Here is a 23709-nt window from a genome sequence, read left to right on the forward strand (position 1 = left end):
CTTTTCGCTAGGCTACATATTGCAACAAACCAAGATAAATCAAATCTAAAGTTATATCCTGTACATAAATACACTCGACGAAAAGGTTGGATGAAATGCATAATAGAAACATGTGCTTTCTCTCGGGAAAAACATACAAGAGGATCTACTTATCACAGTTCGTCGTGACCTCCGGATGATGGAGTGATATCAGGCATATTCATGACCTTAACGACCAAACTTGTCCAGCCGGTAAAATGCTGAGTGCGTTGACCCTTGCCTGTCTCCGGGTTGTATTGCTCCCAGGCAAAACCGGTCTCCCTCCATTGTTGGTAGATGTTCTTGACAAGGTTCTTGCGCAATTCAGAGTAGATCTCTGCTGCCTGTGCTTTGTGTGGACTCTGAGAAGTTGCAATATTCTAGTAACAGTTAGCGTATCTCCTCTGTTTGAAATTTGATAGATTATTTGGGAACTTACGTATAAACTCTTCACGACCATATAATTGATGTTCATCCACACGGGGCTGCGCCAGTAGTTCTCATCAGTGCCGTAGAATGGATCACTTATGCTGAGACTGCGAATGCCATAGTTGCTCCACAACTCGTCGGGATTGCGAATGAGGTCAAGCGTGGGCTTGAGACGAGAGCTATCAGGACCAATAATGCCTGCCAGGAAGGGGAATATCGAAACATAACCCTTGTGGCATACATGGACGCTTTCTTCATATTCACCAATGGTTGCGTCGCACCATGTTTGTGCATCTTCGTCCCAGTGAAGGTCATCGATGTTGCGGCTAATAGCGTTCTCATAAATTGCGAACTCCTCCGCGTCTTCGGTCTCGTCGATGGCTTCGGCAATCTTACGAATTGAGCGACTCATTAAGCCCATCCAACTGATGAGATCAGTATGTAGCTCGCCGGGGTGAGGGGGCTGTGGTCGGGGATAATCATCAAGACCCGATGTCAAAATATGTTGAACAGTCCGCCCGCGCCAGCGGTATGCCTCCTTGCTCGAATAAGCTTCGCGGTCATAAGACTTGACATCTCCCCATTGAGTTTTCTTGAACCAGAAGTATTGCCTCTTGAGAAGCGGGTAAATAGACCGTAGGTATGACAAAGACAGGTCCTTGTTCTCAAGGTGGGCAGATCGAAGACTGTCCGCAACGTCACCTCGTTCAAATTCCAAGTTCTCAACACTTTCATTGAATTTCAATTTATCGACAAATGCCTCCAGGACCATGAATAAGGTTGGTGGGTTAGCATAGTGAGGATATTGGACGGTAAATTCCGGGGGAACCTTGCTGCGAGCCTCAGGGCCAAGAATCTGCTCCCGTCCAATCCATCCATCTTCATCCATGAGGTTGAACCAGCTTTGGACTATTTCTAGTGCCAGGCCAATATCCCAGTCAGTCACTGGAATTAGGTGGAAGCCTTCATCCCACAAGAAGCCCCGAGGGAAGAATGGCCTAGAAGGTATGGAGGTGAACAACTCTCTGGGGTCTTCTTCTATTGGCTGAACGCGTGCTCTCGCCTCTGCGGCTTCTTCCCAAAAACCCTCGTTCTCTTCTTCGTACTCGGGAGCTTCAGATCGGTCAACTAGTCCACCGCCATAGAAATAACCAATGCCTCCAACGAGGTTTGAAAACATGGCCTTGGAGAACTCGGAATATTCCGGCTTGTTGAAGGGAGCCTGCGGAGCAAAGATCTTGTCGTATCGGCTTGAGAAAGAAGAGGATATTTCATTTATTTTTTCGGTCAGGATTTCAGCTGCGTAATGAAAATTAGTATCACTGTGAGCAAGACCCTAAAAAAACACACTTACATGTGACAGGAAGAGAAGCAGAGCCTGATTCGAAAATAATGTCGAATTCAAACGCCCCTTCAAATACTTTTTGCACAAAATGCAGGTTTCCTTGCCCAGCGTGTACAGGCACCGTGAAAACCCTAGGGGCTGGAGGGGGTGACTCGGTCCCGTATTTTGCAAACAAGGCCTCAACATCAGGCTTCATTGCAGTAAACAGTAACGCTATATTATAAGCATCAGTCAAAAATATTCAAACGCCGTGCTAAAATTCAACAAACCCACGTTTGACTTGCCACAGGTGCTCTGGCGGTGTTTGTAAACTAGCTACCAGAGGGCGATCCAACGGCTTTTCAATGCTGCTTGGATGGTCCAAATCAGGATGTCTGTTGCTGTCCGGGCCCGGAGTGATGTCGATGGAAAACTCGCCAAGGTCTGGGGTCATCCCTTTCAGCTTCACGTTCTCCTTGAGACCGATCTGGTTTTCGACTGTATTCTCAACTTGCACACTACCAAGACCCTCGAGAGAAGTATAGAAGACAACAGTTGTATGCGTATCGGCAGGGGCATCTTCCCGCGGAACGCCCTTTACTCGCGCTCCCCAGCTACCTCCGTGGTGTCCTCCGGGAATCTTGACGAAATCTATTGTGATGTCGACGAAATTGCCAACATCATGAATAGTCTGTCGGCCGCCCTTGCGCACGTCGTATTCATCCCAGCCGTATCCTCTCATGCCTTCGTTTTGCTCGCAGGTATGCCTAAAGTCTTAGCAAAGTTAGCGATTTCGGTACTATTTCCACAGTACGATTGCAGCACATACTGGCTTGGGCGGTTTCATAAGAATCGACATTGGCCCACAATAAACCAGCAGTCAGACTCTTTGCGATGCGCGGCTGAACGCCAAAATAGAGGTTGGGCTTGTATGGCCCCCATAGTAAGGACTGGTTGTTCGCTCTGGCGAACTCGTTGACTAGTATGGACACATCGCTGTTAGAGGAATCTGGGCTCGCAGCGTAGGCACAGCCTGCAACGAACGAGGACCAAACAAGACAAGAGCTGAATGAAAAATGCATGGTCGCACTTTAGCAGAGCATCAGTCAAAGCAAGAGACAGCGATTGTCTCTTCAATTGAACGTGCCACTGCTTTCTCGCAGTCGTGGTGTGGAAGTTGCAAGCTGTAACTCTTTCTTGTATGCGGCGGAGATTCCACGTAACGGTTCCACTCCACTCCCGCTCCCGCTCCTTCTTTAACCACTGCAGGGACCAGGGCCAGGCACCATCAGCGCTCAACGCTCAATCTTCATTATGACGGACAAAAGCACCTACTTGACGGCTAGAATACTGAGGACCTGGGGAAATATATATTTTCCACCATTCATCACGTTTGACAGTCGGCTCCCTGACTTCCACCGCTCATCTCCTATGCGCCCTTGATGACAGCGACCCATCCAACAATTGTTAAACGTGTCAAGGCCATGAGAAGAGGTAAATGCTGTTTATAAAAGTGTATCCTGGAGCTAATGTCAGCTGTTCAAGAGCTGCCCTGCTCTGCAGCCTCTTCTTCCCCCCATCGTGACCAGCCAAGGTACCCCTGAAGGCCCGAGGTGTAGAACGTCGGCCGGTGATATTTGGTCAACGGATATCCGTGAAAGAGCCGTTCTGGTAAATCAGGATTTGAGGTGAAGTGCCTCCCAAAGGCGGCCAGATCTATGCGACCTGCATGTTGTGAGCATGCATCTGACAGCTCAAATGACAGGGGCAGCCACTTACCTTCGTGGATTGCCTGCGCTGCAGACTCTGCACCATAGCCTCCAGCACCAATTACCGGCGTGGTTCTGAGAATACGTCGAAATGGCCAGATTGACGCGATCTCTGACTTCTCGGTCGGATGGCTGCCATTACTGTGCTCAATGTTTCCGGAAAAGGCGCCCTCTTAGCTTAGCTGATCGTATCTAGGCTCCACGATGTGGACATACGCGAGCTGTCTCTTCTCCAACTCGGCCGATAGCACGGCGAAGGTGTCAATACGGTTGCTATCGTTTGTCTCCTGCAGGACATGGTACGGTGCAAGGCGAATGGCAGCCCTATCACTTTCTATCGCGCCAATCACGCCATCGATAACTTCAAGAGCGAACTTCAATCTACCCTCGACCGGCCCGCCATACTCATCGGTCCGCTTGTTGATGTTATCGTGCGTGAAGGAGTCAAGCGGATAGCCATTCGCACCATGGATCTCGACATCATCGAAACCGGCTACCTCGATAGCCAAACGGGCCGCATGTGAAAATTGAGAAACCACTTCCTTGATATCCTCAATGGTCATCGCATGAGAAGAACATATGGCTCAGTGCCATTCTCGTCGCCAAAGAGAAGATGCTGCTGGCCAGGTAGATGTGCCGTAGTCGAGCTCAAGGGCGCCAGTCCACCCGTCTGTGACGGGACAGACACCCGGCCAACATGCCAGAGCTGGACGAAAAAAGTCCCTCCCTTTGTATGCACAGCATCTGTGATGGGTCTACATGCAATTGCCTGTTCTTTTGTCCATAGACCTGGAGTGCGAGGAAACCCTTTTCCTCTCGGGTGAACGATTGTGCCCTCGGAGATCAATAGCGAGCCTGGCGAGGTCCGTTCTGAGTAGTAAGTCTCAGCCGTCGAGTTCGGAACACCAGTTTCGTCCGAGGCTCGCATCCGTGTCATGGGAGCCAGTACGACCCGGTGTGATAACCTGAGACCGGGAGGAGAAAGGTTGCTGCAGAATTCTCGGTGGCTCCATGTTTATAAGCTGTGTACTGCGGTCAATATTATTTTCATGCGAAGAAATGGTTATCTACGAGGTTCGCTGCCTTTATATTAGAAAGTGTAGGAGCTTAAGATGCAATTTATTCACGCTTGCTAAGAGATAAGATCCCAAATTAGATAGTGCCGATACCAAGGGTTCTGAGGGCTTATCCAGGCCCGTCCAGCCCGCGATTTGTGATGTGCTCGCATGTAGCTATCAATCTAAGTGGCTGAACAATCACTAATCAATTGATCATCTCACCGTCAATGTTACAAAACGATACCATTCGACCGCTAGGATCACGTGGTAAGACACATATCAAGGTTGTTTTTGTATGGAAATGGCCGGTAATTTTGCTTGGGGGCCTCACGAGAGAGTGCCTGGAAACGCTTATTTCCGGAGTCTATCAATCTTCGGTGTTCTTCAATAAAGAAACATATTTTTTATAGGGCTTGAACCGTCACATTCTTCGATCTTCTATCTGCTCCCCTTTCCAACGTTCTCTCCCACCCTTGACAACCCAAAAAACCATCATAAACGTCAAGTTACCTTGGACGGTGACGGGAATTACCACAGAAACTGCGGATTTCATCCACAACTAGAAGTTACGCCGTCTGCCTATGCTTCGTAATACCTTTGTACGACAAGAGCTAAATGAAGAACTCGATTATCCGGGTCGATATTTGCATATCGGCATCTGAAGAGCGTTTAGCTTGCCCATTGCCGCGCGGTAGATGCGGAATAAAGCTCACGAGAGCACCAACATGCAGATTGCTTAGCAGTGTCGGTATCATCAAGGCCGACTCACTGAATTTTGAGAACCTTGACATCTTGACAGCGGAATATAAGCCATAGTTTACGCATGAGCATTTGCAGAAGCTCCTTTAAGGGAACCCTCTTTAGAATCTGGTTGCTGTAAAGCATAAAATAAGTATAGATGGGTTTGAAGAAAGAAAAAGAGAAGGCTTTTGGATTATTATAATAAATATACCACCTCGAAATCACCTCAGTCAAAAACAACTAAATAGAAAAGGTGCCGTTGTCCCCCTTTTTTTGCGATCATGCTTGATCCAAGAACTTTTGAGTTTCCTTCGCAGAGAAAGGAAAGGGAAAAAAAAAAAAACAATAACCGCCTCCTTTTTGTGAGTTGAGATCGTTTGACAACTTATTTTGTTTAAGAACAATCAAATGACTGACATGAAAATAATACATGAGATAGCGTTTTGTTTCATAACCCCGTAACATCGTCGTTGCTTCGTGAGTATAATAGCAGTACAAAAATAAAAGGAACACCGGTTTTTGGCTTCGTTTTTCAATGCTCGGACAATAGTGAAGTGAATAGGAATATAATGTAATGACCTAGGCCTGCATATACGCCTTGGTGGACCCTGGAAGTAGCATCTATCTGGTCCAACGCGAAAAGTCGAGCGCTTGAGAGATGTTGTTGTCCGAACCTGTATTCCATTCGGATCCCACATCCATACGCCCCGAAGATCGTGTTGGTGTATCATCTTCAATGTGGACATTCGCTCTTGTATTGCGGCGTTGGCCCAAAAAGCCTCCCTCCGTGGCATCAGAGGGCGCGGCAGGAGGTGCAAGCATCCGTCCGCGCAGTCGCTTGATTTCACGAAGTCGGTTTCTCCATGAAGAAATATGTTCGCCACCCTCCAGGTTCCACACCAGTGAGAAGACTGACGCGTTCATTGCCAGAATTCGTACGTATGCAGCAAGGCTTTTGCCCGAGATCACTTTGGGTGTTGAGGCGGGCGAGAGCTCAGGCAAGCCAGGTTTGCTCATGACTCTGACGATATAGAATAGCTTGTCGTAGTCGCGGTCAGTAGTATCCATGTTTTGATCGAAATCGGACTCTGCAATTCGGCACACAGGAGTTATGACAATGTTGATGGAGTTGAACTGCGATGGAATCGTCTCAAAATTAAACGGTTTGTTTGAACGATTAAAAATGATGTTGACGAAATCGTTACCAATATGACGTTTCTTTGCCACGCACATAGGATCCCTTTCGAGATTTGTAGGCATCATGGTGGCTACGTGATAAACCATCTCCGTCACACGATCTCTCCAGGCATATGTGTACTCCCCATCGATATCACTGTGAAGACCTTGGGTATTGAATTGAGCTTCCCGAATAGAGACCTTGGTTCCGAGACCATTCAAGAAGTGCTCGTAATCTGGGCTGCCAACCGCATTCGCCAAAATCTCCGCTTCTGAGGTTTGGTCCTTGTCGATGAAAACAACACCCACCTTATGTCCATCGACAATGTCGTTCCTGTCAAATAGACTTATAGTCCGACGAGTCATGGCGTCGTCAGGTAATGGTATGGGCTGTGAGACCTGAGGTGTAGGGAAGGCAGTGGTCATCATCTGGAGAAGAACATGAGAAGGTAATATGGCCGTACGGCTGGATGAGTCAGATCTTGACAAAGAATCAGGCGTTGGAGGTACCTGATGAGGTAATACCGGGGCTGTACGTTGGCGGTATTCGACATAGGTTGTGCCAGATGCCATCCGCTTCGTAACTTGTGTCAGACCAGAAACAACAGCAGTCTCAACAGTGACAATACTCATCCCGACGATCCATGACTTAGAGATGACTGGCCCGTCCTCCGGGGATGGAGGAAATGTTTCAAAAGGAACCGTATCTCCCAAGTCCGAGTATGTCACACGTTGCATCAAGTCTATAAACACTTCGCTTTGTTCTTCAACCACTTCCTGGCCTTGCTCATTAGTGAAAATAAGCCTGTTTGTTATCCAATTCACATGTTTTGCGCGGTCTTGTAGCTTCAGAGACAGAAACCAAAAAACGAGGACATGATACGTCAGCGTGTATACATATCTAGACATTCCCTCGTGCCAAATTGATTCAGAGGAATCAGGCTGCGTTGCAGCTATCTCTCTCAAACCACCACTTAGTCTTGTGGAAATTGCACCAGTGCGACTGGCAGACAAATCGTTTGCCTTGTGGCGATGTTCTCTGCTAGTTTGAATGAAGCGAATACATATGCCAAAGACAGTACGAATCTCTTCTTCTCGCAGGTTGACGTAAACATCAGGAAGTCGAGCAAGAAGTGCCAGAAACTCCAATATATGCACAGCCACATAGGCCATCGTTATCACTTTTGCCATTTTATCAAGAATTGCATTCAATGATTTCGTCACTGAAAGTGGTATCTCATGGCAGCATACTGATAGAGCGTGGATACATCCTCGTGATGTGCCGTCCCAAGATCCGATTCCAAGCATGAACGCGCGGACCAGTTCATCCTGCTCACTCTTTGCAAAGTATTGGTGATACCCAACGAGCATTGCCAAACAATCAAAAATACACATAGCTACGTCTGCTTTCTTGATGCCAGCTATAGCCGGCGGTTCACGGAACATTTCGCTCTTGATTTGGCCGCACAGAATATTGCGAAGCATTTGGATCTGCGGAACGGCGTTAGAGAAGAAGTCTCGGTTGCTGAGCTGGGGTCCTAGATGAGCAAGTATGTAGCTGTAAACGTCCCATGATGTATCGCGTTTCTGTAGCAAATCTATGACCGTTTCTAGGTAAATATTGACTTTCAATACTTCTATTGATTGACTTGAAGGCTCGGTCGCAGCAGCCGGTTTGTAAGTATAAACAAAGGGACTTGAGGTGGGCGATGGTTCCTCGGGAAGACTTGAGCAAGTTTGCATCCAACTCGGAGGCATCGACTTTGTTGTTGCGCGTAGATGGGAACTACTCATACGGGGCATTGGCTTTTGTACTCCAGTAGAAATGGATTGCTCCCGTAAAGACAGTCTCCCTGTATTTGCAGTAATGCCCTCGTCACTAGTTATTGAGGACCGCTCAATATTGGCTAATTCTGTGTTTGTAGTTTGTTTGACTCCAATATCAAGAGTTCTACTTAGCACAGCCACCAAAAAATCATTTTCCACGTCCGTGACAACGATTACTGCTCCAGAAGAATCACAGCGTAACCGAAACAAAAGTTTAAGAACAGTGAGCACAGCGTCGGCTGGTCTTTTCCTGGACGTCTTGATGATGAATATCAGAGTTTCGAATAGTAGCGCCGCTCGCTGGGCCGACACATTTAAGAACCGAAGAAAAAGCCGCACAAGACCAATCATGCAAACATTTGATAAAGACGGCTCGAGCCCAGATGCAGAGCTACGGCGTGATTGTGATAGTTGCCCGCTCAGAATAGCTGGATCCTCGTCTTCAAGCGAATCAGAAGTCATCGGTGAGCTCAAAGTATCGACGATAGTATGAAAAACACCATTATTCGCTCGACTCCCGATCTCAATCATCACTGAAACAAGCGATGCTAGGTAGATTGTGTCTGTCTCATCGGCAAAATTTTGAAGTAAAAGGCTAACGATACCGGCTTGTTCAAACTTTGCTAGATTTTCATCTTCAAAAATAGCCTCCTCGAGTGCCTCTATAGCAAAGAGGCGCACGTCCGAAGACTTGCCCGGTTTTTGGAGAAACGAGTCAACAAGCCACTTAGCATGGTGTTCCCAGTCATCATTTCCCGGAAAGATATATCTTTCTGTCCTAAGATAAGTTATCAAAAGACGCGCTTGGGATGGAGAAAGATAATGGTGCGTTGTTCTCAGGAAGCGCCCGATTTCCCACCTCTGCTCAGGGAGCATTCGCTCCCACAAGCTCTCTATTAGCGACGTTACGCGGGAAATTTCAGCAGCGAGGTGATCTTCCTGAGGCTTATTTCTTGAAGGAGAAAGAACAGGAGATTCTGGGCTGGTAACAACTTCTTGACTGATATTACCAGAGCAATTGATTAGCAGATTCGCGAATGTTGTCCAATCTTGTTCTCCTATGCTGATGGATGCAAGGTCACCATCCAATAGACTCGCACATAGTTCAAGGATATTTGCGTATAATCTGTCACCACCCCGTTCCGCAACTCCCTGGAGGGAGTCGACCAATCTCGAAAATGACAACTCTGGTAGGCCGTCTCTATCGAAAACTCGGGTCATATCAGTGAAGGTTTCAACAGCGCCCCGCGTTACGTTGAGATTTCGACCATGGTCTTCCGGGACTTCTTCCAAGAAAGAGTATAGCAGATCAAACATGGCTAACCTCTTGGGGGATTTGACTATATTGCGTATAACCCGGGAAGTGGGACCTGAAAGAGATTTGACAGAAGCGCGAATGCTGCACAAAACCTCCAACAACGGAACAAAACTAGCACCCGGAATTTCTGCGCAAGAAATTATGGCATCAACTATGGACAAAGAGTTCTTGAGGTCCCCTGGGGATGTTGTCCTCTTGCAAACCTTGAAGACTTCTTCAAGTAAAAGTTCCGTATCTTTTTCCTCTAAAGGGATATTCTGAAGCGTGATAATATTGAGGATAAAGTCGAAGAGATTACCCAAGTGTATTTCTTCAACGTCATTGGTACGCGGAGATCTGCTCTTCTTCGCTTTCGAGCGCAGCGGGGCAACGACTTTGAACAACGGTAATAGACAGACTGCAAGTGTTGGTAGGATATTGATTTGCGCGCTGTCCAATTTTCTGCCATTATCTGTCAATGCAATCAATGCATTAACCCGTGCGGGTACTACATCGACTGGCGTTGATGCCAGTATGCTCTTGCTTAGTTGAATCTTCAAATCGGTTGAGAGATCCGGTCGCTCCACGATTGCTTCCAAGAATAAAGATGTTTGCAGTCGGGCATTCTCGGACACATCCTGACACAGGAGGTACGCACTAGCTTCCCAGAGGGTTATTATTTGTTCTGGGGTGAACCTGGTCGCATGTTTAGTAAGGATTTCGACCTCGTCTACAGCTAGAGCGGGGTTTCTGAGAGTGCGCAGAGCAGTCTCATAGTCCGGAGCAGCATCGGGTTCCAAGGAATTCGTGGAGACACTTCCACGTTGCATTGTCTCGAATCCAAAAGTCATCCGAGAACCTCTGCGTCCATCAATACCATGACTTGCCGGGTCGGCCGTGTTTTCGGGAGCAGAGAGCGGCGAGATGGATTTTCGGCGACCTGATGCTAAAGTTTTGAAAACGTCTGCAAACGAAGATGCAGCTGGTTTTTGAGGTGGATCATTTTCGGAAGACATTCGCAGCTAGTGCAAAGCGTCTGCACTTGACAAGGCACTCTTGTATGTAACTTATGCCTTTTGCCTAACCTTTTACAAAGACTGAAACTCAGGCAAGCTCCATTAGCAGAGGACACATTGCAAGACGGCAATATGTTATAGAGGGCAACAATAGAGTTAGAAAATGAAACGAATGAATTTGACGTACAGGGTGGATAACCTGACGGGCTCAACCAAGAGTCTTTTTTCATAGCATCGAAGTGGAACTTCCAAAAAAAAAAAAAGGATTGCAAGGTAGCAGTAGTCTAAATGTAACTAGGGTAGAAGGTGATATTATAACTGGGTCTCGGAGGTCTTGGAAGGGTTCCCCATCGTTAATCTTAGGCTGATCTCGAGATAAGCGGATGTCAGTAGCGGCACCTGATGGCGGTTATCGCGGCCAGAAAGCTAGCGGAGCTCGTTGCATTGAATTTGTCTAGGGATGGCGAGGGAAACAGGCCGACGGGTGCAGCAGTTAACAAATATACATGATCAATGAAACCGGTGAGTGAGTTGTAGAGAAGAACAGTCGTTGGGGGTTTGAATCGAATATAATCACGGCGGGTAAGTTGGAAGTTGTTGGCAACAATACGTGGAAGGGCCCTTCCTAAGAAACAGCAACTATGACTGTCATACTTCGGAATGACGTTTTTCCAGGCATCACATGACTCTCCGGACAGTAGCAGCCGGAGTAGGAACAACGAAACGCCGCCAGAAAAACCCCCGCCGCCGCCCAGGAAACATCGCAGCTGCGCTCACCGCCTTCAGGGTCCCGCCAAACAAACTGCCAGACAAGGAAAGCGGCGTTTTAACATTTCTTCCCATCATTCTTCTTCAATTACCTTTCCTACTGGAGAAGGCACCAAGCAATTCGCGTTACGTGTCACATCATCAAGAACCTGACGCTTTACGCTACCTTCAATCCCTTTTGATCTCACACTTCGTCCCTGCAATTACGTACTTCTTCCGTCATTACCATTCGTGTTGACAACCTCGAAATGGCAAATAACCTGGGAGCTGTTGCTCAGCTGTTGGAGGCCAGCTTGGATCCCAGGCAGAACAAGCAAGGTTTGATTTTTCGCGGGAATGCCGTAATATGAGATCCTGTGTCTGATTTGGAAACTTCTAGCCGAACTCGCACTCCGCCAAGAAGAAAAAAAGCCAGGGTTTTCATTATTCCTTCTCCAGATCACAGCCTCCGCAGACTATCCATACAACACCCGGCTCGCAAGTGCTCTATGTTTTAAGAATTTGATTCGGAGAAGCTGGGTTGATGAGGATGGAAACCACAAGCTACCACAAGATGAGGTTGTCACAATCAAGCGGGAGTTGATCAATTTGATGATCAATGTCCCTGGCGGCATCCAGACTCAACTCGGAGAAGCAGTCAGTGTGATTGCGGACAGCGACTTCTGGGAGCGATGGGATACACTCGTGGCTGTATGTTTGGACAAAGTGCTACATAAGATGTGTCAGTTAACTGACGTGCACAGGATTTGGTGTCAAGATTAGACCCTAAGAATCCGGTCGTCAACAACGGAGTCCTCACCGTAGCACACTCAATTTTTCGGCGATGGCGCCCTCTCTTCCGATCAGACGATCTGTTCACCGAGATTAACCATGTGCTGAACACTTTTGCCACACCATACTTAGCATTGTTTGAGGTAAAATCCCTACTTGTCTCCTGTTTTTAGGTGGATGATGATGTTCATTTTTCTCTCATAGGGGCTGGACTCATTTATCGAGGAGAATAAATCCAACAAAGAAGCTTTATCCCAGGGATTCACTCAGCTCAATCTCATGATCAAACTCTTGTATGACTTGAATTGTCAAGATCTAGCGCCAATGGTTGAGAACAATGACCAATCTATTGCCAACCTGCTTCTGAAATATCTACTTTATGACAACCAATTACTTCATACGGACGACGAGAGCGAAGCGGGACCTTTGGAATTTGTCAAAGCCGGCATCTTTGAAGCGTTAACCCTATTTGTCCAAAAGTATAGTGACGTCTTTGAGCGCTATGTCGGGCAGTTTGTGGAGAATTCTTGGAACTTATTGACTACTGTCGGCCAAGAGACAAAATATGACATCTTGATCAGCAAGGCACTCCAGTTTCTGACATCGACTACAAGTATGCCCGAGCATGCCAAGATCTTCCAGGACCAAGGGACTCTTAGTCAAGTCATTGAAAAGGTAATCTTGCCAAATATTGCGCTGCGGGAGTCGGATGAAGAGCTCTTCGAGGATGAGCCCATTGAGTTTATCCGTCGTGATTTGGAGGGCTCGGACAGCGACACAAGACGTCGTGCAGCGACGGATTTTGTACGACAATTGGCAAACAAGTTTGAGGAGTCGGTCACCAGTGTGGTCTCTCAGTACACTGACCATTACCTTGGAGAGTACGCCAAAAATCCCGCATCAAACTGGAAGTCAAAGGACACTGCGACATATCTGTTCTCTGCGATCGCCGCCAAAGGTGCAGCAACCGCTTCCCATGGCATTACGACAGTCAATAAACTCGTGGATATTGCGGATTTCTTCCAAAAGCATCTTGCAGCTGACTTGGTGGCCGATGGTGGAGTGCACCCAATTTTGAAAGTTGACGCTATAAAATATCTCTATTTGTTCCGGAGCATCATAACGCCGCAGCAGTGGCAAGAAGTATTTCCTCTGCTTGTTAAGCACTTGGGCTCTGATAATTACGTGGTGTACACGTACGCAGCTATTGCCGTTGAGCGAGTGCTTGCTTTCCATGACTCCGCCGGACAGCCTATAATCTCACCGGCCAACATCACACCTTTGGCGAAGGAGCTGTTGGAGCATCTATTCCACCTCGTTGAAAAGGAACCGTCGCCAGCGAAGGTGCAAGAGAACGAATTTTTGATGAAATGTGTCATGAGGGTTTTGATTGTCATCAAAGAAGGTGTTGTTCCACATACGGATGCGGTCCTAGAGCACCTTGTCAAAATCACGAGAATCATCAGTGCTAATCCTAGCAATCCGCGTTTCTATTATTATCATTTTGAGTCGATTGGTGCCTTTATTAGGTATGTCCGGTCCCATCAAAGTCCAAAGATGTTTCTGATTTTTTATTCTTTTTCGTCTGAACAGATTTTCTGCTCCTGCCAATCCCGAGAAATTGGAGCAAAGTCTCTATTCACCCTTTGCTGAGGTACTTCAGGCGGATGTTCAAGGTGAGAAGGTGTTTTAACTGGTAACAATGAAGAGAATTGTGCTGATTGATCAATACTGGCCCAGAATTTATGCCTTACGTCTTTCAACTCTTTGCTGCACTTCTCGAGGCGAACCCATCGGCAACCTTGCCAGAATACTATCAAAGCCTGATTGCGCCTATCCTCATGCCGGTTATGTGGGAGTCCAAGGGCAATGTTCCTGCATTGGTTCGATTACTATCTGCCATCATTCCGCGCGGCGCACAGTTTATTTTGCAAAACAACCAGGTCGAGCCCATACTGGGAATTTTTCAAAAGTTGCTCTCGACCAAAGCCAACGAGAGCCACGGATTCGATCTTTTGGAAAGTGTTATTGGAAGTTTTCCATCGTGAGTTTTGCGCCCTTTTTTTAGTGGCAGGACTGACTGACTTTTACATTAGCAACACTCTGGAGCAGTATTTTGTTTCCATCATGCAGATTATCTTGACACGTCTGCAACACTCCAAGACCGAAACTCTTCAACTGCGATTCGTTCGCTTCTACCACTTTGTTTCGGCTCGGGATGACCAAGGCTACAGTGCTGACTTTTTTATCCAAGTCACGGACAAAGTTCAAGCTGAGTAAGTTTCGCATAACAAGATCTCGTATTTTCCCGTTAATTTGGTGGGAGCTAACAGCTAATAGGCTATTTACACCCATCTATCTCAATGTCATCCTGCCTGAATCCCAGAAACTAGCTAGGCCGTTGGACCGCAAGACAGCGGTTGTTTCCTTCACAAAAACGCTGGCAAACTCGGAAGCTTTCGCACAACGGTACAAGAAAGGTTGGGGCTTCACATGTGAAGCTCTGCTCAAATTGTTGGAGCTGCCGCCTCTGCCGACTACACGAGACGATGTGATCACAGAACACGACGTCGACGACATGGCATTTGGAGTGGGATTTACGCAACTGAACACAGTTCGGCCGCGCCAAAAAGATCCGTGGCCAGATACCGGGGCCGACCTCAAAGTGTGGGCAGGAAAGTATTTGAAGGAGGCCAACTCGAAGCAGGGTGGTCGGGTTAATGGGTTCATTCAAGAACGACTGTCGCCTGAACTGCAAAAGATCCTTGCTGGTTACATGGCGTAGGATGTGGCTGAGTCATATGCATCGTTCTCTTTAATTTTTCTGCGGATTTTTGTTGTTCAAAAAATCCATACCTAATGCATTTGATACCGGGTTTTCTGTGAATGTCATAGTCGAGTAGAAAAAAAGAAGTATTTTTCCCCTCTTTCTTTCCCTGACTACAACTTGTCATGTCCATCTATAGCACAGCAAATGAAGAGTGCCGAAATTTGTATGTCTTAGGGTGTTGCCGTAGGCTGAGGGGCATGCGAAGTAATCGGCGATTCATTTTTAGTATCGCATCGTTCTCCTTCCTCCTCCTCTTCTTCTACAGCTTCAAAAACACCGTCTTCAGCATCCTTGTCTTTCCGCTTCGCCTCCTCCAAAGCCCGATATTTCCTGCGCTTCTTTTTCGTAGAACTGGCTTTCCGTTTGCGCATCAAAGCACTCTTGATAGCCGCACGGCTCTGTTCTCCTTTTTCCAACTCTTCAACTTTGGCAGCGAGGATTTCGCGCGCAATCTTTTGGTTTTGCGAGCGGGATCGGGTGGCCTGGCTTTTGACTACGATGCCAGTTGGTTTGTGGATGAGTTGAACGGCAGAGTTTGTTTTGTTCTGAAGTTTTTTCCTTTGTTAGCACCCTGTGTCATTAGAAAAGGCATGAGCAACAGGAGACGTACAATCTTCTGGCCTCCTGGTCCTGTGCCTTTCAGGTAGGACCCGGTGATATCCTTGTCGTCGAGCTTCGGCCGGGGTGGCAGTTGTTTGACGGCGAGGGCGGAATGCGTTGAGAAGGGCCGGATCAGCCGTAGGGGTCGCAGCCAGCTGCGGCATGGCGCGAGGAAGACATTCAGGTCACGCATCGTCTGGAATCATTGCGGACTGGACATCGCAAGATGCAAGAGAAGCCACAAATTGGTTAGCGTCGGCGCCGTTCTCCGCCCCCCACAATTCTACCCCTTCTTTTTTTCGTGACTGAGGCAGCATCCCCTGCAGTACCAGGAAGAGGGTTGATCGTGTGTATTTGAGAGCGTAATTATGATATGATGCGAGTGTATAGCATTTGTAGTTAATATAAATAAATATACGTCCTTCAATGGATAGCAATGCTTCGGGTTATCAGGGCGTTGCAGAGAAAAACACTAAGTAGAAGCACGGCGTGACTTCGAAGCTAAGCCTCTTGCCACGCTTTCTTTTTATCATCCACCTCCATCCCACACTCTTCCTCTTTTCTCTCTTTGATCAATCAGTCAATTAATCATTCGGTCTCAATTTAGATAGAACTTCTCTCACCTCGATTCCCCTTTCGTCCCCTGATTCTGCCAGAACATACTCTCCTGCAGTCACGGAGACTCTTTTTTGGCCCGAGAAACACAATCGAAGAAAATTCAACGTCCAAACAGTTAATCGACTCAACATCATTCGACAGCTCCTACAGCCTCGCCAACTATAACCAACAATGTCTTCCCCTCCGTCTGTCTCGCCTATCACGTCCTTTTTGCGGTGGCTGCGCTTGAAGAACTACCAGTACGAGGTCACGTTTGCCCTGTACATGCTCACGCCAACCGAGAAATTCATTTTTAGTAAGGATTTCTTTTCCATGCGTCCATCCATTTCATTGCTCGATAAAGATTTGGCTAACTCAAAGTCCTATAAATAGACTCGCTAGTTATCACTTTTGTCTCCCTGTTCCTCATGGCCGCCTGCGTTTACCTTCCGGATCACGTCGCTTCGATTTATGGCCATGTCCACTACTACTTCACCGCCGATGTCTCCATGATCAAGGACTATATTCCGTCCGCAAGCTCCATCTTGCAGGGTGCCAGCGGCCCGGCGACGGGTGCTTTTAATGTTGTGGCTGCATCGACCGCGTCGCTCGAAGAGTTGTGATCGCCCGGACGACTTATCCGGCATGACAGTATTGACAATCTGGCTTGGAGAACGTCTACTCTGGCATACATATAACAAGCATAATTCGTGAATTGCCCCCTTTTATTGCATATTTCTACCAATCATTCCTGAGCGAGGCGCTCGGTGGAGTTTGTGAGTTTGTTGGTTGTTTAATTTGTGTTGCATTTGGGTGGAGGTGTACAGTTTTTATATTATGGTGGATCAGGATATTATAATACCCTTGATACCTGAGATCAGAAATCTCTAATGTCCAGTCTTTTCTTATCTGTTTCCATGTATGAGCAAGTGACAGGAGACCCGATCAATATTGTTAGAACCATGCAAGCTTAGAAGGATATAAAATAATACAATGCGTGAATAGTACATAAATACAGATTAATACATGATTGATCTCATCTCATCCATATCAATCTTTCGTGTTCGCGCTTTCCTATGCAATAAACGGATATCATCACTCACACCGTCCCCTCACTCGAGCCTTCCCCTTGCCCTTGTCCTTGTGCTTGCGAGGCTATCGTCTCCTGCTGCTGCCGCTGTCTCCTTTCCCGCCGAAGTGCATCCACCATCCGCATCCTATTCAACTCGCGGTCAATCTCTTCCTTCGACTCCGGAATCTTATGCGACTGTTCGGCCGTGGGCCAGAATCCGGGCACGGAGAACCGCTCTTCGAGGTTCGTGCCGAAGTAGTACATCCATCCAATGGGAAAGAGGATGTACATTCCAAACTGGAGACGGTTATAACATATATCGTTAGTTTTTGTATCTTCGTGGTGATCCAAAGAGAAAAAAAAGAAAAAAAAAAAAGAAGACGGTGGCTGGTGGAAGGTTAGTACGTACCTTGACGACTTCCAGGTTCCCGCCCTGCAGTCTGCGGAGGATATTCGACATGGTCTATGGATGTTCTTTTCTCTTTCTTGATATCTTAAAAGTCGAGCGATGGCACTTTTCTCGGTGTGCGAGATGTTTCGAACGTTCAAGCAGCTCAGATATCGTACGATTGATGGATGAAATTCTGCTTTGTCGAATAGGCTGGCCGGATTGGCTCACCGCCTTGCCGGACATTCATTCATCAATTCATTCATATTCAACCACGCGAGCATCTCAATGATGCGGATGGTAGTCAGTACTGCGATTGGAAAGAGAGCCGGGAATCGATTTCTAATTACCTAGGGATTTGGTCTGTCTCCCTATCTCAGTCAGAACGCAATCATCGAATCGGCCATCTTCCTACCACACAGCAACACAGACAAGACACAGGGGAAATGAACATCTGAAAATGGATGACAACGGATAACTCAGACTACCTATCATTACAAGCGTATATATATATATATATATGACTATGCATATACATCGTAAGGTATCCAAAGGTTCACCTTTCTCGATGTACCTGAGGTATCGCTACCCCACAGAAGCAGCAAACGTGCCTCGGCAATTAGCGCCCCGCGAGCTTAGCTAGACCAGACCGTCCTCTTTGTGTCCTACCTTACCAAGACCAAGTATCGTCCTTGACATGTACAGACTTCATCAGCCATGGCAGACCGCAAATGCATTACCCTCACATATCAAGGCCGCATCGCCATCATCACGCTCAACCAGCCCGACAAGCTGAATGCCCTGGACATCGACTTGTACCAGCTGCTGGCGGATCGGTTTCGCGAGATTGAGCAGAGAGACGACATCTACATTACTGTGCTGACGGGGGCGGGGCGCTTTTTTTCTGCGTGAGTTTGAACCACATCTTTCGCTTTTGAAGTGTATCTATGAGCAAGATATCTAAGATTGTGTGTCTATAGTGGCGCCGACATTCGCAGTAACAGCCCTGCTCGGATCTCTGACAGTAGCTTGAGTCTTGCTGAACGCCGCCGACAGGTGGTGGGCGCATTCCTTGTTAATAACCTGGATACGACGCGCACTGTGTATAATCATTCGAAGATTCTAGTCGTTGCGCTCAATGGTCCCGTTGTGGGCCTGTCTGCTGCCTTGATTGCGTTCGCAGACTTCATCTACGCTGCTCCCCACACATTCCTCCTCACCCCCTTCTCGTCACTCGGTCTTGTAGCCGAGGGCGGTGCTTCCAGGGCCTTTGTTGAGAGACTCGGGATATCAAAGGCAAACGAGGCTTTGATCATGAGCAAAAGGATATCCTGTGACGAACTCGTGGCAACAGGCTTCGTGAACAAAGTCATTGCTGCGCCGTCGGGAAGACCAGATGATTCTGATGGGTTTTTGAAGGCGGTGTTGACCGAAGTTGACGAACGGTTAGGCCTGCATCTTAACCAATCTAGTCTCCTCAAAATCAAGGAGCTCATTCGGCGCCCGTCCCGTGAGGTCCTCGAGAGACAGAATGTGCTTGAGGTTTATGGTGGTGTGGACAGGTTCCTTGCCGGTTTTCCTCAAGAAGAATTTAGAAAGCTCGCCATCGGTGAGAAGAAGCATAAGCTATGACAGTCTGTAATTTAGACCTTTGTTATATGTATCATACGTATGGTGCTCGGGGTCAAAAGCGATAGATTTCCTTCTCTAACTTGTCTTACAAGGTAAGCAATTTTTGATCCACATGCATCATTCGTCGTCGCTCGACTCCGCTTGTTGCTGCTGGAACTCCTGTGCAAGAAGATCCTTCCACTGCCGCATGAAAGATTCCATACCTCCGGGCCCTGCTCGTGACGCATCCACAACGTCCCGAGGTAGTTTGTGAGCAGAGTACTGCGGCGTAGTGAACCCATAGGCCTCGGGGTCATCTCGTCCTACCAGTCGAAGTTCTGGAAGGGACGACACATTCTCAATATCTTCGTCTTCTTCTTCATCGTCCTCCGCCATTGAATTATCAAAAGGCTCTGTCTCTGGCTTTGCTGCAGAAGGGCCGTCATCTTTGATTGACAGCCGCACAACTTCATCTTCAAGCGGCGCCAAGTCCTTCATTGTAAGGATTTCTAACCAGCTGAAAAGTAACGGATCTGTTCTGACTGCCCAAGGGTTGATATCTATGAGCCACACTCTATCATGAGGCGGGGGAATGTAGACGTCAAAGACGAAATTCGGGTCTGGGAAGGTATCCTTGAGTCTTTCATCAAAGAACGTCTGGATGCGAGACACGAGCATTTCACGCATGGGAAATAAGAAATCAAAGTGATTCAGGTCACGCTGGCACATACACAGGAGTGTACGGTTGCGAACAAAGCATCGAAACTCCAAAGACGGGTTGAGGTTGAAGTATTTTCGGAGAACGAGATAATACGGAATGCTGTCAGTATTAGTATTCTCCTGCGTTGTCGGTACACTCTGATCGGGCTCGGTGTCGTCAAAGGCATGTTCCAGGTCGTGGGTAATGAAGTCGCTACTCTTTAATAGCATGTATATGTCATTGGGAGTCTGGCACTGGAGGTCATTCGTGACGGCAATCCAGGTCGCATCTTTGGGCGCACTCCAGTTGAGTTTCGGGGTGACTTTGCCGTCCAGTTCTCTGATGGTATCCTCAATCTGAATGTGAATATCTTGCCAAGCCGCCGATGGATCATCATCATCTTCTTCTTCATCCTCAGAATCGGAGGCTTCGATACCGCTGTCGTCGTCAGTGATATGAGAGCGGCTTGGGTGCTCTGGAGGAAGGACGATTCCATCGGCGCGGAGGTATGAAAGAAAGGGGTCACTTAGTGGAATAAGACGAGCCTTGGGAGTAAGGGCGCGATATCTAAAATATATTTGTTAGAAACTGGAACTCAGTACAACTATTCCGCGCGACAAGCACATACAGAGGGTGCCAAAAATGGTATGAGCAGTGCAATATCTGAGATCGTGTGACCGGGGGAAAGGGAAGTCTCGTCAGTGGCGCCTCGGCCTCGACGGTGTCTGAGTCGCTGTGTGGCATCTTGTATATAGAGAGACAGAGAATCTGAAAGCCCTTTCCTCGGGGTAGGGAAAAAATGACGCTGTAAATATTTTGGCAGTTCTGGTGGGACCAACCACCCCGCTTTCCTTATTGGTGAGTCACGGGCTGTCGTTGCCTTCTCTCTATGGATGATGCCTTAGGAAAAGGACGAAGCATGCGCGCGCAGATATCAATGCTTGCAATACTTTTTGCAGCACGTTCTCTTGCTCGCCAACAATGCTCATCTGTAGGTGCACGTCTCAGGCGGCGTTCCCCGGCTGCTGTCTCCGCGTGGCCTGTGCGCCTACTGATCGCTAATTAATTACTCCGTCCTCTCATCTTCATAGTTACCACGTTGTCTCTCTCTTCGCATGCCCTGAAACCATCAACGCTGCCAGTACGTAGCCCATCGACAATATGGCTACTGATGCGTGGGACTCAAGGAACATGAAGTCATGGAAGGAGGCTTTTCAGTATCCAATTCCCACCGTGCGGAAGGTCGAGCAGGAATTGCGCTGTGACATTGCGAGTAACAGAGAGAAGCTGCGGTCTTTAGTAGGGTATGCTGCGATGTGCAGCTTTCCTGGCTTCTCTGCATATTAGTCTGCTAATCTAATCTCCTCGATCTACTTAGAACACGCTATCGTGAACTCCTGGGAACCGCCGAGACAATCGTTGAAATGAATGCGGAGAGTTCGGAGGTCGAGACAAAGCTGGCCAGCATTGGAATCCGTTGCAACACTAGCTTGATTGGCAAGAAGTCCGTGAATTTAACAGACATCAAGCGAGAATCCACAGGCAAGAGTGAAAACGACAGAGCGCTGGCCGGGCAGTTGGTGCTCCTTCATCGCTGTACCACCGTGACAGGGAGGCTTTTGCGCAAACATGATTCACCGCTATTGGCCTCGAAATTGATGGTGATTTCAAGGCTTCTCTACAAAACTCTCTCGCAGACTCCAAATGCGCCCCCATTTTTAGAAACCCTACGCTCGCAGTTAAGTTCTGTACAAAGATTGATACGTCGGAGAATTCTTCGAATATTGGGTTCTGCCAATTCGAGCATTGAAGATATCATTGACTCCATGGCCGCTTTTTGTCTCTCGGACAACGCATCATCTCTCGACGCAATAACACATTTTCATGCCATTCGGTTTAGTTGTATCGAGAAGCCCAGCGAGAATGCAGGCGAATATATCCCAAAGGCCCTGGGTCTCTATGTTCAGACTCTCCAAACCACAAAAGCAATTTTCTCCCGTCGACTATCAGATGCGCTGGGCAAGCTTCAGGCCCAACCTCTGCTGAATGATAGCAATATCCGAAATCTCGATGATCTTGATCTCGACATCCTTGGACGATGGGTCACCACAGATGTGAAGAATTTCACTCCCTGGATCAAGTCCGACGACCTGTCAAGACAGTCGGCCGAACATATACTTAAAACTTGGTCTAATAAGGCATTCCATAGGTTCCTAGAGTGTGGCGCTGTCTCTCTGAGAAATGCGACTGACTTTGCGCAAGTCCTTTCACTGCGGAAGAGAGCAATAGATATCTGGCTTTCCGCAGTGGCGGTAACACCAACTCACTCAGCAGTCAGTATATTAGAAGGCCTCAGAGACGTCTTCAACACGCAGTTGAAGTTGGTTTTACTCAATCAAGCTCAACGATTGCTTTCCGTTGGTGATGGAGTCAAATCGCACATAGAGCAATGGACACAAACTGACGGAGGTACATCGCAGTCGCTGTGGGACGCTAATGTGACATCTCTCGAGGTCTCCGACGGTGCCACTGTTTTCAAGCGAGTGCTTACACAGACACTGCTCGGTCAAGATTCAAGGATTGCGAATATATTGGAGACATATGACTCATGGTTAGTAGCTATCGAGAATTCTAGGCGCTCGGTTGATGAAATGCGGCACACGAAATGGGAAGATACTTTTGACGATGACGATGACGATGAAGAATTTCCAACTAGTTCTGTGGAACTGCTTAACCAAGATGACCCCCGCCAGTTACGCGAGGCGCAAAAGGATGCAGTCGGACAGGCGTTTTTGGATCTACAGAGATGCTTCAGTGGTGTCATTGATGCTTTCGGGGACTCGGAGAATAGCCTCAAAGCTGCTTTTGTTTTGCGACTAATCAGAGACTTGAGGCGAGGCAGTCCGTCAGAAATACTACAAGATGATGGCTTGGACTTTGCCCAAGATATTGTACCAGGCTTGCAGCAAACTCTAGCAGAGGAAGTTCTCACCAGTGTACCAGCATCAAAAATTCTTCCATCTCCAAAACGCAGCACTCTATCGCGGGTTCCTGGGCGTACCTTATGGGAGAAAAACCCTGAATTACCCATCCAGCCGTTGCCGTCAACATTCAAATACTTTCGGCGTCTTGTCGAGGCTATGGAGAGCTTGGGCCCGGATCTATGGAATTCCTCTGCCGTGATTGTACTGAAGAAGACTGCACACAAAAATGCCGTCGACTCCTTCTCTGCGAAGTTCGAAGAATTGAAAATGTCTGCGAAGCAGACGGAGAATGCCAAAGAGCAGATTGAGAAGGACAATTCCACAACCGAAGGAGACGACTTAACAACGCCAGACCTTGTGCGGGACTGGAAGATTCAACTGTTGCTCGATGCATTCTACGTCCGAGATGTGCTATCAGTCCCACCTGATGAGACGGAACCCATGAACAAGTTTATAGAAACCTTGCAGGGTGAAGTCGAAGAACAGGACGGGGCAGTCGGTGCATTGCAAGAAGCTGCACATGAGTTCTGGAAGCGAACAGAAATGCTTTTTGGACTGTTAGCGACCTAGTCGATATGGATAAGATGTATATATATAATAATTAGAGATTTCATATGTTACTCCTCACCCAATGCTTTTTGTAGCCCATGTGACTTCCACCGTCGGATTCGTAGAAACATCGACCAAGAGCAATCAGAACTTTTCGATCTCATGGGTAAACATAAATAGTTAC

The 23709-nt window shown here is 47.6% G+C and overlaps 10 protein-coding genes across 10 annotated transcripts, besides 1 other annotated feature; 4 read left to right on the forward strand and 6 right to left on the reverse strand.

The window, feature by feature from the left end:
- Window positions 1-152: 152 nt before the first annotated feature.
- UA08_01397 (hypothetical protein) lies at window positions 153-2853 on the reverse strand (the record flags this gene model as incomplete). The annotated part of the gene is made up of 5 exons (XM_020261056.1): window positions 153-398; window positions 458-1746; window positions 1802-2005; window positions 2066-2545; window positions 2601-2853. 5 exons carry the CDS (start codon window positions 2851-2853, stop codon window positions 153-155), a joined length of 2472 nt encoding a protein of 823 aa, XP_020123227.1.
- Window positions 2854-3311: 458 nt separating this feature from the next.
- Window positions 3312-4103, reverse strand: UA08_01398 (hypothetical protein; the record flags this gene model as incomplete). The annotated part of the gene is made up of 3 exons (XM_020261057.1): window positions 3312-3496; window positions 3551-3681; window positions 3757-4103. The coding sequence occupies 3 exons, from the start codon at window positions 4101-4103 to the stop codon at window positions 3312-3314; spliced, it is 663 nt and encodes a 220-aa protein (XP_020123236.1).
- Window positions 4104-5394: 1291 nt separating this feature from the next.
- Window positions 5395-5462: a repeat region (Identified by RepeatMasker using a combination of RepBase library and repeat library created with RepeatScout).
- Window positions 5463-5960: 498 nt separating this feature from the next.
- Window positions 5961-10655, reverse strand: UA08_01399 (hypothetical protein; the record flags this gene model as incomplete). Its single annotated transcript, XM_020261059.1, has 1 exon — window positions 5961-10655. One exon carries the CDS (start codon window positions 10653-10655, stop codon window positions 5961-5963), a length of 4695 nt encoding a protein of 1564 aa, XP_020123237.1.
- Window positions 10656-11671: 1016 nt separating this feature from the next.
- On the forward strand, window positions 11672-14979 carry UA08_01400 (hypothetical protein; the record flags this gene model as incomplete). Its single annotated transcript, XM_020261060.1, has 8 exons — window positions 11672-11741; window positions 11803-12113; window positions 12167-12337; window positions 12399-13723; window positions 13788-13870; window positions 13935-14238; window positions 14291-14470; window positions 14535-14979. The coding sequence occupies 8 exons, from the start codon at window positions 11672-11674 to the stop codon at window positions 14977-14979; spliced, it is 2889 nt and encodes a 962-aa protein (XP_020122809.1).
- A 215-nt stretch (window positions 14980-15194) lies between these two features.
- Window positions 15195-15817, reverse strand: UA08_01401 (hypothetical protein; the record flags this gene model as incomplete). Its single annotated transcript, XM_020261061.1, has 2 exons — window positions 15195-15569; window positions 15635-15817. The coding sequence occupies 2 exons, from the start codon at window positions 15815-15817 to the stop codon at window positions 15195-15197; spliced, it is 558 nt and encodes a 185-aa protein (XP_020122810.1).
- A 596-nt stretch (window positions 15818-16413) lies between these two features.
- Window positions 16414-16844, forward strand: UA08_01402 (hypothetical protein; the record flags this gene model as incomplete). The annotated part of the gene is made up of 2 exons (XM_020261062.1): window positions 16414-16537; window positions 16615-16844. The coding sequence occupies 2 exons, from the start codon at window positions 16414-16416 to the stop codon at window positions 16842-16844; spliced, it is 354 nt and encodes a 117-aa protein (XP_020122807.1).
- Window positions 16845-17320: 476 nt separating this feature from the next.
- Window positions 17321-17753, reverse strand: UA08_01403 (hypothetical protein; the record flags this gene model as incomplete). The annotated part of the gene is made up of 2 exons (XM_020261063.1): window positions 17321-17590; window positions 17703-17753. 2 exons carry the CDS (start codon window positions 17751-17753, stop codon window positions 17321-17323), a joined length of 321 nt encoding a protein of 106 aa, XP_020122808.1.
- Window positions 17754-18398: 645 nt separating this feature from the next.
- UA08_01404 (hypothetical protein) lies at window positions 18399-19313 on the forward strand (the record flags this gene model as incomplete). The annotated part of the gene is made up of 2 exons (XM_020261064.1): window positions 18399-18589; window positions 18662-19313. The coding sequence occupies 2 exons, from the start codon at window positions 18399-18401 to the stop codon at window positions 19311-19313; spliced, it is 843 nt and encodes a 280-aa protein (XP_020122813.1).
- Window positions 19314-19430: 117 nt separating this feature from the next.
- Window positions 19431-20736, reverse strand: UA08_01405 (Cell division cycle protein 123; the record flags this gene model as incomplete). Its single annotated transcript, XM_020261065.1, has 2 exons — window positions 19431-20559; window positions 20621-20736. 2 exons carry the CDS (start codon window positions 20734-20736, stop codon window positions 19431-19433), a joined length of 1245 nt encoding a protein of 414 aa, XP_020122814.1.
- A 417-nt stretch (window positions 20737-21153) lies between these two features.
- On the forward strand, window positions 21154-23546 carry UA08_01406 (hypothetical protein; the record flags this gene model as incomplete). Its single annotated transcript, XM_020261066.1, has 2 exons — window positions 21154-21296; window positions 21371-23546. The coding sequence occupies 2 exons, from the start codon at window positions 21154-21156 to the stop codon at window positions 23544-23546; spliced, it is 2319 nt and encodes a 772-aa protein (XP_020122811.1).
- Between the last annotated feature and the right edge of the window lie 163 nt (window positions 23547-23709).

Source organism: Talaromyces atroroseus, assembly GCF_001907595.1.
Source record: "Talaromyces atroroseus strain IBT 11181 chromosome Unknown scaffold_1, whole genome shotgun sequence".
In the NCBI taxonomy this organism is placed as follows: Eukaryota; Fungi; Ascomycota; class Eurotiomycetes; order Eurotiales; family Trichocomaceae; genus Talaromyces; species Talaromyces atroroseus.